General features: G+C 29.4%; 1 protein-coding gene across 3 annotated transcripts in view; it reads left to right on the plus strand.

Moving 5' to 3' along the window:
• LOC145186634 (inactive phospholipase C-like protein 2) overlaps positions 1-12,035 on the plus strand; it is a 37,276-nt gene extending 25,241 nt beyond the window's left edge. For 2 of the 3 annotated variants that reach the window (XM_090095786.1, XM_090095787.1), the window contains exons 15-29: positions 2,050-2,161; positions 2,287-2,466; positions 2,553-2,660; positions 2,915-2,985; positions 3,199-3,484; positions 3,606-3,700; positions 6,527-6,565; positions 9,657-9,707; positions 9,831-9,902; positions 10,002-10,121; positions 10,544-10,615; positions 10,700-10,789; positions 10,871-10,927; positions 11,004-11,099; positions 11,249-12,035. In XM_090095786.1, the coding sequence (XP_089951912.1) occupies positions 2,050-2,161; positions 2,287-2,466; positions 2,553-2,660; positions 2,915-2,985; positions 3,199-3,484; positions 3,606-3,700; positions 6,527-6,565; positions 9,657-9,707; positions 9,831-9,902; positions 10,002-10,121; positions 10,544-10,615; positions 10,700-10,789; positions 10,871-10,927; positions 11,004-11,099; positions 11,249-11,305 (1,506 nt within the window). In that variant the 3' untranslated portion in view covers positions 11,306-12,035. The remainder of the gene's footprint in view (positions 1-2,049; positions 2,162-2,286; positions 2,467-2,552; positions 2,661-2,914; positions 2,986-3,198; positions 3,485-3,605; positions 3,701-6,526; positions 6,566-9,656; positions 9,708-9,830; positions 9,903-10,001; positions 10,122-10,543; positions 10,616-10,699; positions 10,790-10,870; positions 10,928-11,003; positions 11,100-11,248) is intronic. The other variant, XR_016454943.1, reaches the window with a different exon arrangement.
• Positions 12,036-13,187: the final 1,152 nt, after the last annotated feature.

Below are 13,187 nucleotides of genomic sequence, written 5' to 3' on the forward strand. Positions count from 1 at the left end.
AGCCAATTAGTCAAAGACAGTCAAAGGCTAAATTCAGCACAATCTAATATGATCCACTAGTATGATGGCCTAGAAACTCTCTGTGAGTGAGCTCACAATCAGAGATGTTGCCATGAATCACCTCTAACTTCTATCCTGATTCCAAAATTATGAACCAGCAGAATGGGGCTCCACTCCATACAACCAGAAAGATCTAGGAATGGTTCAGAATGAACATGCTGGATCTTTATGAAAATGTTTTGTGGCCACCAAGTTCCCCAGATTTAAACCCTCTAGACTACAGTATATGGGCATATATTGAGTCATATACCTGTGCATCTCCCCAAAACAGTATTGTATCTCTGAAAGGCTCTGTCATCAAGCAGTCGAATGCCATGCCCAAGGAGTCTATCCTGAAAACATGTAAGATGTTCAGGCCCAGAATTGAGGTTGTTATTAAGGCCAATTGCTCACACATTGAGTAACAAATTCATAGCAAAATGGCATGAATTAAATTATTATGCTGAAAAAAATGTGAATCTAAGCACACATCAAAGTAAAAAAGTGTTTCAACAGTCATCAAAACAAGTTACTAAAGTCCTAACTCCAACTCAGTCTGGCATTAACAGAAGAGTTTTAAGAGAAGCAGACATAATAGGTTTAAGTTTAAAACACTCTAAATGAAAAGTTCTGGACCCATTATTCTGATGGTGAAAAAAATTGATAAAAAAAAAAAAGATGTTTGAATTTTAAAAAACTATGTAAAAGAAAATAACTCAGGAGTTTTGTAAATACTAAATGGTAAAGCCAAAAGATTATTCATTGGTATCTGTGATTTACTTTGATTTGTTGGATGTCATTATATTTAACACAGGATCATTTGTGATACAACTGCAGTAAACACAGGATTTAAAGGTAATGTAATAACCTTTCAGGATAAAATCTTCATCCAGACAGGGTTGTTTATTCCACAAGATATTGGTTGTCAGCACAATGCTCTAGATCAAATTTTAAGACATGCAATGGATTCCTTTTTAGGTAAAGCTGCATTTCCAAACATCAACTATTTCTTTATTGAAATATTAGTGATGATTACACTCAATTGGTAGATGAATTTGAAGAATTTTCAACTGAGATTTCTATTCCATGAATAGTATGGTGGCCATATTTGCATAACTTGCTTTCATTCTGATTTCACAATTCAAACCAATCATTCAAAAAATGTGATTTTATAACAAGATCATGGATGAGTGTTTGGTTTTCTGTTCAATATTATCAATTTCAAACATTTACTAAACTCTCCCTAGCTTTTCAAAATTATGAAAGAGCCAAAAAAAATTTTTCTTCAGCATTGATGACACATTAATGTGTTCCCCCCCCCCCCCCCCATCACACATCTATTAATCTTTTTTGGTAATTAATAAAAATTGGGTAGTTCTTGTTTTAAACTTATTATTATTATTATTATTATTATTATTATTATTATTATTATTATTATTATTATTATTATTATTATTATTATTATTATTATTATTATTATTATTATTATTATTATTATTATTATTATTATTATTATTACTATTATTATTATTATTATTATTATTATTATTATTATTATTATTATTATTATTATTATTATTATTATTATTATTATTATTATTATTATTATTATTATTGTTTTTATTATTATTATTATTATTATTATTATTTTTATTATTATTATTATTTGTAATACTACTATATTAAGTTTTTTACCATAAGAAATGATTTTGCACTTTTGTTAACAATAAAAATATTTTTTACTAATCATTGAATTATAAGTGAATAAGTATTATAAATATAGTAATTGTAATTGAATTATAACAAAATAAAATAAATAAGGATTAGTTAACTTTGTTTAATATGCTTTCTAATTATTTAATCATTTCTCATTATTACTCATTTAAATATTATGGTTTTAATCTTTTCTAAATTAAAAACTATAAAGTTTTGGAAGACAAGTTTTGTTATTTTTGTTTGGTTTTATGAGAAGTATAAAGTTTAAATTTTTTTTTTTTTTTTTTTCTGCAGTCTGAGGAAATAAAAAGTGTAAAGATTATGAAACTTGCAAAGGAATTTTCTGATCTGGTTGTGCTATGCAAATTAGTACGGTTTCAAAACTTTAACATTTCATCAGAACAGCGTAAGTACTTGCCGAAAGTTAAGTGGTTTTGAAAAATTTTTTGCTTCAGAGTTACTATAAATTAATTATCAAATCTAGTTAAGGAGAAACTATATTTTTTAAGCAATATAAATATTTTTTTATAGAAAAATATTGGGAGATGTGTTCTTTTTCTGAAAACACTGCAAGAGAGTTATGTAAGATTTATCCTGAGGAGTTTGTTGTACACAACAAAAAATTTTTAAGTCGTGTGTACCCTGATACTACGCGGTTAGATTCAAGCAACTTCAATCCTGTTGAGTTTTGGGCTTGTGGATGTCAGTTAGGTTAGAATTAGTTTTGTTATTGCTTAATAAGTAAATCTAATTTTTTAAATTTTATTTTCATCTAACATGCTTAAATTTTTTAAAAGTTGCTATGAATTATCAATATCCTGGGCTTGCCATGGATTTAAATCGTGGCTTTTTCCTCAAAAATGGTGGATGTGGTTATGTACTGAAACCTCCAGTGATGAGAGAAGGTAACACACTTTTTCTTCCTTTGTATAAAGTTCTAATAGTAATAAACTGCTTGAAATGAACTATAAGTCCTGACAGAATGTACTATCTAATTTTCCAAACCAGTTTGTTAGATTATTGAAAGTTTATACATATACAAGTTTTAGAAGTTAAAATTAAAATTAATTAGCTTAAAAATAAAAGAAGAAAAAAAAAAAAAAGAAACTTAAAGCATTTGTTGTTTCCATTTGTTTTTAAAATGTGTATTTTCTTTTAGAAGTGTCATACTTTAATTCACTTATGAAGCATGAAATACCAGGTGTTTGCCCTCTTACTCTAACTATTAAGGTAGCTTTTCCAAAATGCATTTTAAGCTTTTATACTTTAATTATATATTATTTAGTTATACCTAAATACAAATATGAAAAATCACTTTATAATTCCATCTTAATCAGTATTTTATTTAAATCTGGTATTCACAGATTTCCGATTTTTCAGATTTGATATTCTTAAGACTAATTCTTTGATATGTTGCAGAGAGATGTTGAATTTTTTGTATAGGTGATAAGTGGCTACCAGTTGCCTAAACCACGTGGATCAGCATCAAAAGCAGATACTGTTGATCCATATGTCGTGGTAGAGTTGTATGGTTTGCCTGCAGATTATCACTTTGAACGAACAAAAACAGTTTCAAATAATGGTTTTAATCCAGTGTTTGATGAGACTTTTGAGTTTCGTGTTTTGTTACCTGAACTCGCTTTGGTACGATTTTTTGTATTGGACGATGATCATATTGGGGATTGTTTTATTGGACAATACACTATTCCACTTGACTGTGTTAGACAAGGTCATTTAAATCATGTTTTATTTTACAAAGTATTGTAACTTACTTGAATTTGAAATTAGTGATGTAATGATGTTTAAAACTACAATTCAGAACTTGATTGCACATTTTACTTTATTGCTAGGTTATAGAACAGTGTATTTATTATCAAGCATTGGAGAAAGTATTGCTCCAGCATCACTGTTTGTTCATGTTTCAATATCGAGGCAGTCTGAAACGGTAAGGTGTGTTTTGTGTTTTGTTTTTAAAATATTGTTTTTATGTTCCACTTTACAAGTAATACAGAAAGATATTTTTTTATTTCCAACAATTACATACAAATACAGGGGTGAAAGGTATATATATACATTCTTCTATAAATATTTACTAAAAAAACCTGAAGAAAACAGCACAAATTTTTTTGCGCTGAAGATGTTAAATGCTTGCTTTTGATTAATTTAAGGATTGCTCTTTAAATATTTTATTTTTTTAAGTTTGTAATTTTGATGTTTTTAGCTTAAACTAAAGAAATTAAAATTAGTTTTTTAGCCAAATAAATATTTAGTCAAAAAAATTTTTCTTTTGTCTTTTGTAATAAGGATATATGTCATTAGGGTGGTCCATTTTAAACTTTTTTTTGAAATTTTAACCGGGGTTTTTACCAGTGATGACATTTTATCTAAAAACGCTAAATACCAAAAATTTTGAAGTTGCTGAAACACTCTGGTAACGACGAGTGGCTTATTGACTGGGAATTTCTTAAAAGCCAACGAAAGTTTCCTCAAGTGGGCTTAATGGCTGGAGTTGACAAAACACGTGCTGAAAAAGAGCGACAACGCTACATCAAACTACAGTATCAGGAAAGAAAGAAAAGAAAGGAACTGCTTCATATTAAGAAACAGCAACTCAAATGTTTAACCATTACTGATAATGATGAATTCAACGAAGGCAACGAATTTTCTTCAGATATTACGGAAGAAGATGAAAGAGATAAAAGTTTTTCAGTGAAAGATTAAAAAAAACATCATTGCAAATCAGCGATAACGATGAAAATTTTAAAAAGAGAACTATTAAAAGAAACGTGTAAAGTTGCTGATGGATCCAGTATTAGTGAAAGACAACAGCTACTTATTTTGGAAAAGACTTTAGCATTAGGTGGAGTAGCTTTAAATTATGTTACACTTTCTAAATCATCAGTTCACAGAGCAAGATCAGCTAACAGAATTGAAGAAGCTAAATTAATTGAAAAAACTTGGATTCCACCTGAATATTTGGAAATTCATTGGGATGGAAAAACTTTTAAGCAAGCTGCTGGAAAAAAGGAAGAGCGACTTGCTGTGTATGCAGGGCCACCTCCTAAATTGCTAGGTACTCCTAAGATTGCTGGCGGGACTGGTTAAACGCATTGTTGTTCAGTGATGAACCTAGTTGATAAATGGCAATTAAAAGCATCTGTTGTTGCACTTGTCTATGATACAACATCTGCAAACAGTGGAGCATATAATGGAGCTGCAATTCTAATTGAGAAGCAAATAGATCGTTCTCTACTCCGACTTGAATGTTGACATCATATTCCAGAGCTCTTTATAAAAGCAATATCCAATGCTATTTGTGGTCCGAACAAGTCACCAAGAGTTCAGTTGTTTGAAAGGTTCAAAGAAGAATTTCATAACCTTACCAAGAATATAAAAGAACTTAGAGTGTGGGACTGGCCTTATGATTAAAATAGTTTTTTATTTCAACAAGCACTTGAAGTAAAGAAATGGGCGATGGATTGCTTGGAGAGAAAAACATTTCCTCGTGAGGACTATCGCGAACTAGTGGAGCTTACTCTTTTTTTTTTCGGTGGACATGTTTAAAGTGGTTTCCGCATTTGGTATGCTAGTTTTGATCATCATGCAAGGTGGATGTCAAAAGCCATTTATTATACAAAAATATTCCTACTATCTCGTACCTTTGAACTTACTTATGAAGAAGCAAAAAAGGTTGAGAGGATGGCTGAGTACATTTGTCTTTTTTACGCAAAGTACTTTCTTCAATCTGCTATTACTTCTGCTGCTCCAGCTAATGACCTGCATTTCTTTTATTTAATGAGGAAATTTAAACCAATCGACCTTGAAAGTGCAGAGGAAGCCATCAAGTCTTTTGAAAGACACCTTGGATACTTATCTGAGGAGCTAGTAGTCTTTTCCTTGTTCGACAACTCTGTGAGTTATGCAGAAAAGACTATGATGGGTCAGAAACTTATAAACTTACCAAGACCTAAAGTTTTACTCCTAATAAACTGAAGACTCCGATTTTTATTTGGCGCAACAAAGAAAAACCTTCTTTATCGTCTTTTATTGGCAAAAAGTCATGGTTGCTTTTTCATTTGTTAAAATTAAACAGACCCCAAGAATGGCTAAACGTTCCATCAGAACATTGGTACAAATTTGAGGACTTTAACGCCGCAAAAAAGTTTGTATGCAATCTTTCTTGTTTCAACAATATTGCAGAGCGAAGTATCAAGCTTATAGGAGACATCAAGGACAAATGTTTTGATCCAGTAGAGAGAGAACAACTTGCTCAAGTTGTGGAAAAGCATTGAAACAGTTTTAAAGGTGCATATTTCTCAAAGAAATCAATTAAAATTAATTTTCAACAAACAAACAAATAAAATTTCAGTGAAGTTATTAATTGTATATTTATTAGTATTTCAATAAATCTTTTTTGGAATATGTACAAATAGTCGTAAATTAAAAAAAATTTTCGCATAATTGTTTTATAATGGTTATTAATTAAATTGTGTAAACCCTACTAAGTAACTATAAAAATTAGTGAATAAAAAAGTTGCGCAACACTTATGCAATCCGTTATTCTAACTTCCAATGTTTTGTGGGGGATCTAAAAATTGTCCTTAATTCAAAATTTTTTGTATTTAGGGTTTTTAGATCAAATTTTATTACTGGTAAAAACCCCGATTAAAATTTCAAAAAAAAGTTTAAAATGGACCACCCTAATATGTCATCAGTCGTCACTTTATTTTAGATATTTAGATAAACTAATTTTATTATTATTCTCTTCCAGAATTTAAAGAAAGGCTTCAGCATGAAGAAAAGAAAAGATGTAAGCCTTTTTTCATGGATTTTCTTTAATACCTCATTTTAGGCATGAGGTATTGCTCATGAGAATATACTGATTCATTATGTCAAAATCTTAAATTTCTTACTAAATAAAGTTTTAAAAATTTTATATTTGTAAAGATTTTCCCAAAATTTTCATTGGTAATAACAGTAACTTCAAGCAAGCAAATAACAGAAATAAATAATGAACAGAGCCGCTGTGTTATGTTGTAGTAATAAAAAAAAAAACCTTTTTTTTTGTAAACCTTTTCCTTTGGCAAACCTTTTCCTAAAGGGCTGAGGCATGTGCTGCAGCGCACACTTGGTTCTTTCTCAATGGTGGTTTGCTCTTCAAAAAGATGTTTTTCTTGCAGCTTTAGCGACCAATTTGGCAGATTAGGCAATGACACATTCTGCCTCTTGTTTCAAGCCTCACTTGTATTGACTTAAAATCAAACAAAGGGGGGTGTGCAACTTCTTTCCCCCCTTGTTTCCTGCGCAAACTAGTTCTGCACAATTCGCAGAGTCCTTCGGTGCCCAAGAATCACTGATATTGATCTTGGTCTTATACAGTTGGCATATTCGATCTGCTTAGAAAACAGTAAGCAGTCTTAAACATTTTTTCAGACAGAGCAAGCTCTAAAACTTTTGATTTTCATCATGAATCTTTGCTTGATTCATTGTGTGAATTCACTAAATCTAGCTTAACTAAATCAAACTCTGCCTTTTACAAAATTTAACCTAAATTTATATTGGATCACAATTAACTTATCATACTTACAATTACTAACATACTTATAATTATTTAAATTAGTGATATTTGTTAACAATTGTAAATGACTCTTGTTAACAATTACAATTTTTAACATACTTATAACTATTTAAATCAATGATACTTGTGAAACTTAATGACAATTTAAAAGAGATCTTATTTGATGAGACAGTCATACAAACGATTTTTACGGCTCTTCAAATGACTATTCTGCCCTTCATAACGTTTCTCTCTTCAAAAATGATTACACTTTTAGAAAACTTTTGATGGAGATTTTCTCTTTTTGTGTCTCTGCAATTATTTTTATAAAAGTTTTACAAATTTTGTTTCAAAACAAACCAAAACTGTATAGATTGATTTTCCTCAGATTGGCCCTCCGAACATTTTAGCGTTCAGTTATCTTAGTTATCTAAATTTTTTAAGTCAATTTTTTTAGTCAATATAACAAATACTTGGTTTTTTTCACAGTTTTTTTGTTTTAACAGAAATAAATATTTTTTATTTTCTATGTAGGTATCCTTAGAAAAGCTTTTCAATCATTTTTAAGCATTTTTATACATTTTGGCAGTAGTTTATACCATAGGAAATGCAGAGATTTTCACGCTATGCATAAGCCAAGCCAAACAACGCTTTAAATAGCAAACCAATATTTTGGTCTATAAAGTAAAAACAGTACATGTAGCAATTAAACAATTTCAATAAAAATTGTTGATATTACATAGTAGAACACTCATGTAACCATAATTTTGAAAATAGTGACCGAATATCACAGTAATCGGTAACATTTTGAGGTATAAGTAGCAAAAAACTAACAAAATTTAAACTAAAGCTGCCATAAATCCGTTACCCGTGAACCAACCCAACTGAAATTCTAGCCAAAGTTTGGTATGGTTGTAGGCAACATTTGCATTAAATTTTTTCAAATTATATAGTGTGGTTTTCATTCTACAAGTGTTTTTATTGGCACACTATGAAAGTTTCACTAAATTTGAACATTCAAATGAAGTTATTTTCTGTGGACAAAATGAAATGATTTTAAAAATTGCATCACAGGGTACCTTGTTGTGTACGCTATTACCCCATATAAGTGGCGTTCTTGGGTCAGCTAGGTTGGCATTATCATGATCCACGCTAACCGTGTATAAAAGACTTGTGAGAAAGCAATTCAACTTGTCTGTAATTGTTTATATTTCTTTATATTTTTTCAGAAATGACACATTGTACGAGATAAGTTAGACTAAAATACAAAAGAACAATAATATCTGGGCCAGTAATCTAATGAGATAAGATTGTGCAGTCATATTTCATTGTTAAGCCCTTTTTGCTTACCTTTAGTGTATCTTTCACCTCGCGGTTGTGATAAGGCCATATAACTCCAGACTGAACAACCCCTCATCTGCTGGTTTTATCAGAGTATGGTGGCTTGTTGGTTTAGTGGTTTGAATCCAACTGTATCATTTAAATAGGATATCACTTTACAAGGCTTTGATGAAAATAATTCTAACTAAATCAGTTCAGAGAAATCAGTTTATTCAGAAAAATGAACTTCTATCTATTATTGGCTCTTTAAAAAATTATTTCAGGATGATGTTTTGGTGCGCAAAGAAGTTATAATATTATGCAAGTCATAATAGTTTTTAAAAAACCATTTGAATATTTAATTACTTGTGTAAAGATAGTACTTTGAAAATGTCTGCTACAAAACATAAAAAAAGTTTAATAGAATTTGTGACTCATTACAAAAAGTATAATTGTTTTTGAGTTCACTTTTCAAGTAGAGTAAATTTCTATTACATGTATATTTTTGTAATCTGAAACAGGTTAATGGGAAAAGTTGCATAAAAGATTTAATTTTTTCAATGGTATTTTTCAATTGCTCTTTAAACTTAAAGAAAGTATGAATAATGGTTTCATTTAAAAAGGTTCTTTCCACTCCTCTAGAGGTTTTAAGTGCTTGAAATGTTAGTCACTAATAAAAGGGCTATTAGCATCACAATTTTAACCTTGGAAACCATCAAACCTGATAATTATTCTGGCCATAAGTGGGTGCAAAAGTTTTTGTATCTAAGTTTCAAATTTGAAAAATATGTATTTTTTAAAAATTGATGTTATGTAAATATTGCACTATTCTATTCTCAGAATATTAATTGTATCTTATGCTTTATTCATTTTTAAAAGTCTCCTTTTTTTTTTTTGTAACTTGAGCTTTTCCTATATGACCTTATTTTCAAAAATATTTTAAATAAACAGCATGTTTGCAAGTTTACTGTCTTTCTTCTTTAGAATTTTTATTATTTTACTATTTATTGACTATTATATCTAGTACACCACCTTAAAACATCTTGGCATGAAGTTTATTGATGATACATTTAAGGTTACCTTTTAATTCTTATAGTTTTTTTTTCAAGAACTACGTCAAGTTTTAAAATAAATTTTTAAAGATAAAAACAGAAATAAATATTTTCCTTTTTTTTTTTTTTTTTTTTTTTTTTTTTAGCTTTCTTTGCAACCATTGCGCGAAGCTGCAATTCTTCGAGAAAATTTTCAAGCAAGTCTTGCTTCATTCCAGGTATTCCTAAACCACCTTGTGGTATTTTAATTATTGAAATTTTCAATATTATTTTCATATGAGTTAAATATAATAGTCTATAATCTCAATATTTTATAGGAAAGTTGTGGTTGCGCACGTACTAGTGTTAAGCAATGCGTGAGAATACTTGCTCAACGTATAAATACCGCGAATGAAAAAAATGCTCCGAAAAGTTTATCTGTCAAAATCACAGGAGAGGTTCGTGCAACATTTTTAAAGATTTTTAAGATGTAGATTTTTAAGATTTTCTTAGAGACTGAGTAGGAAAAAGGTTTGTCAAACCTATATCCTCTTGAAAACGAAATATTTTTATTCTTCATAAAAATTTTGGAAAACTTTTCTGAAGATTTTGGAAAACTTTTCATAATATGATCATTTCTCTACCAGATAATCACTTTCACAATCATAGTATTGAGTTTAAAACAAATAGTGTTTTTGTGCAGGTTTTTGAGACTATTGGAAATCTGCATCATTTGTAAATGAAACGTTTATAAAAGAGCCACCTTTTAAATGACAACCGCTGTTGCATCTCATTTTTCCTCAGTACTCAGCTTTTATTTCTCGGTGTAGGTTTTTTTTTCTTAGTAGTTTCTGTTATATTTTTGAAAATGTGAGTTTAGAAGTTGCCTGTATTGTCAATTGAAGGAGATGTACCTCATATGTTACAGAAGATCTTGGAGTCATTTGAATTAGTAAGTTTTCATGCTTTTCAAGCTCCTAGTTGGTATATATTTCACTATTTTCTCTACAATTTATTGTGGCGTTTACTAATTTAGTTTCTCTTCGAATGTTCTAATATGAGTCTACATGCTGCCGATTTATATGAAAGGTTGACGCATGCGAGAAGGTCTGCGTTAGAGTGGCATGTACGTTTTATATTTAATGTATTTTAATATCACTTCATTAATTGTACTGTTTTTCTATAGTTTTTTATTTCACTATTTCAGGATGATTTAACGAAAAAGTCATTTAAAGACAGTACCAAAGGAAAAAATAATATTAAGGTAATCTTGTTAACCTTTATTTTGAAGAAATATATATAGTAATATAAAATAAAACAAATTGTTGATAATTACATAGGTTATCGAGAGCTTTTCATGGAACGTAAAGGTTTTAAGCGGTCAAGCTGATCTGTTAAAAGCTGCCATGCTTCAATGCGACGAGTGCAAGAAACAAGTGATTTTTTTTTTAATGAATTTATTTATTGGCACTTGTGCAAAAGTAGTAAACCTTCTTTTAGAATTTTTTTGAAAATATTTTGGTAGAAGTCGTTGTTTGTTAGCAACTATGGTCGTTTGTTAGTAGCTATGGTTTTTTGTTTTAAGGTCATCGATGTTGCAAGCACCTGCGGTTTTTCTCCTCCGAAAGAACAAGAAAGTTGATGATCGTGCTCCGTATTTTCACATCGCATCATTGACACCAGTATTGCAGTAGTTCTTGTGTTGAACATATGAGGAAGTTGCATTAAAAGCGACGTTTTACACAACAATTATCATACGTCGCAAAAAGTCTCCCGATTTTCAGATTCTCAAGTAATCATTGTAGTCGAGAATAATTTAGAAGTAACAAAGAAACTCAATCTTGTGAGTATTTGCGCGCACTTTATGTTCACGGCTTATTGTACGCATGCGTCATAATTCGGTAAAAAATTTTTAACCAAAATATGTTTGTGCCTTCGTTGGCAAAATTTGATAGTGATTTTTGTTATTGATTGTTGTTGTTATTGCTATTATTATTTCGTTTAATTTTTTTTAAAAGTACGATATAATATGAAAGGCTGAGTGTAGAATCGCGAGATTATTAAAAGGAGTGGGTATAGAATTGCAGTATCATTTGAAGGGGCGGGTGCAGAATTAAATATAAACAGTTATCCCAAATGTTAAATTTATAAGTTTTCATATGAAAATTGTGTTTATTTTATACGATATTTAAATATACTCAAATTTTTATGATCAATTGCACGTAATTTTCTTAAAATGTTGATTTTGATAATGCTGATCTGTGGACATCCCTCCTAACGTAATATTATTTTTTTATGTATGTGGAAATGTATGTATGTATTTATGTAAATAAGATATTCAAAAAAAAAAAAACAACTAATTATCGGAAAAATTTTGTTTCAATTAGTATGGATATTTTAGATTTCTATAGCTCAATTGTCAAACAAGTTTAACGTAATTTCGTTATTTAAGGGTAGACTTTAATCTGGATGAACAAAATCATTTTTCGAAATTGAAACTACTTAATAAGTTCATTTTGTGCGTTTAAAAGATGTTATCCTTTTTATACATCCCCTTCTGCGTAGAAAGTAAACGACACCCAAAAAGGTCTCTAAAACTGATACTAAGAAATCATTGGGACAAGGAATGCATCGCAATTTTTTTTGTCAATCTTAAAGGTTTACATGTCGAAATATGAAAATTATTTTAATTTCAGTTTATTTCAAATGTCTGATGTAGAAATTCTGTTCACTATTCGATAAAAAAAGAAAAAACCAAACCCAATCCTTTAGAAAAATGCTAATCAAGAAATTGCCGGATTATCTTTTATTTAACAATATAAAAGCAGTTGGATTAATTAATACGAACTATGTGTTAATAACAATTATTAAAATGATTAAATTGTAAACACTCAGATCCTTTTTCCAGCCTTAAATATTTGAAGACGAAGCTTTTAGATGCATGAATGGGATGCATGAATGGGATGGATCCAGTGATAAAATTTTAATTTTTTCCTAAAAGTTCATTCAGGATAACTTATGTGCAACTAATCGCGAGATTAGAATTATTTTGTTCTATCTCCAATTTTAAAAGTTAGGAGAAAATGAATTATTAATTTTAGTTAGTAATAATAACTTTTAAAATACGCATTATTGTATAAATTATTTTCTAAATAATTTGCTTAAACATAAAGTATTTAAAGCATAAGTTATTATTTCTTTAAAAATAAAAGTTAAAATTGTATTTAACTTGTTCGTACTTCACATAAAAAGACAGAATTGTTGCTAAAGAAATTTTTCAAAAAATTTGTAGTATTAAAAAATCGTATGTTTTATAGCAATTGATCCCAGGGATCAATGCTATGAAAGTTACGCCGTATCTTCAGGTAAAATAGTAAGATAGTTGCCATTAATATTACAAACACAATAGCCAAGCTATTGCAAATTAATACTTGCCCTATTAAAGGTCTTTACAAACTAATGTTTGGTGCTAATCGTTTTATAACCCTTCTTTTTCCGTTGCATACCAACTTTTTATGATTTTT

This window comes from Hydra viridissima, unplaced genomic scaffold (genome assembly GCF_058129835.1).
Source record: "Hydra viridissima isolate aposymbiotic clone 2 unplaced genomic scaffold, HvirCarnegie_v1 scaffold_8, whole genome shotgun sequence".
In the NCBI taxonomy this organism is placed as follows: Eukaryota; Metazoa; Cnidaria; class Hydrozoa; order Anthoathecata; family Hydridae; genus Hydra; species Hydra viridissima.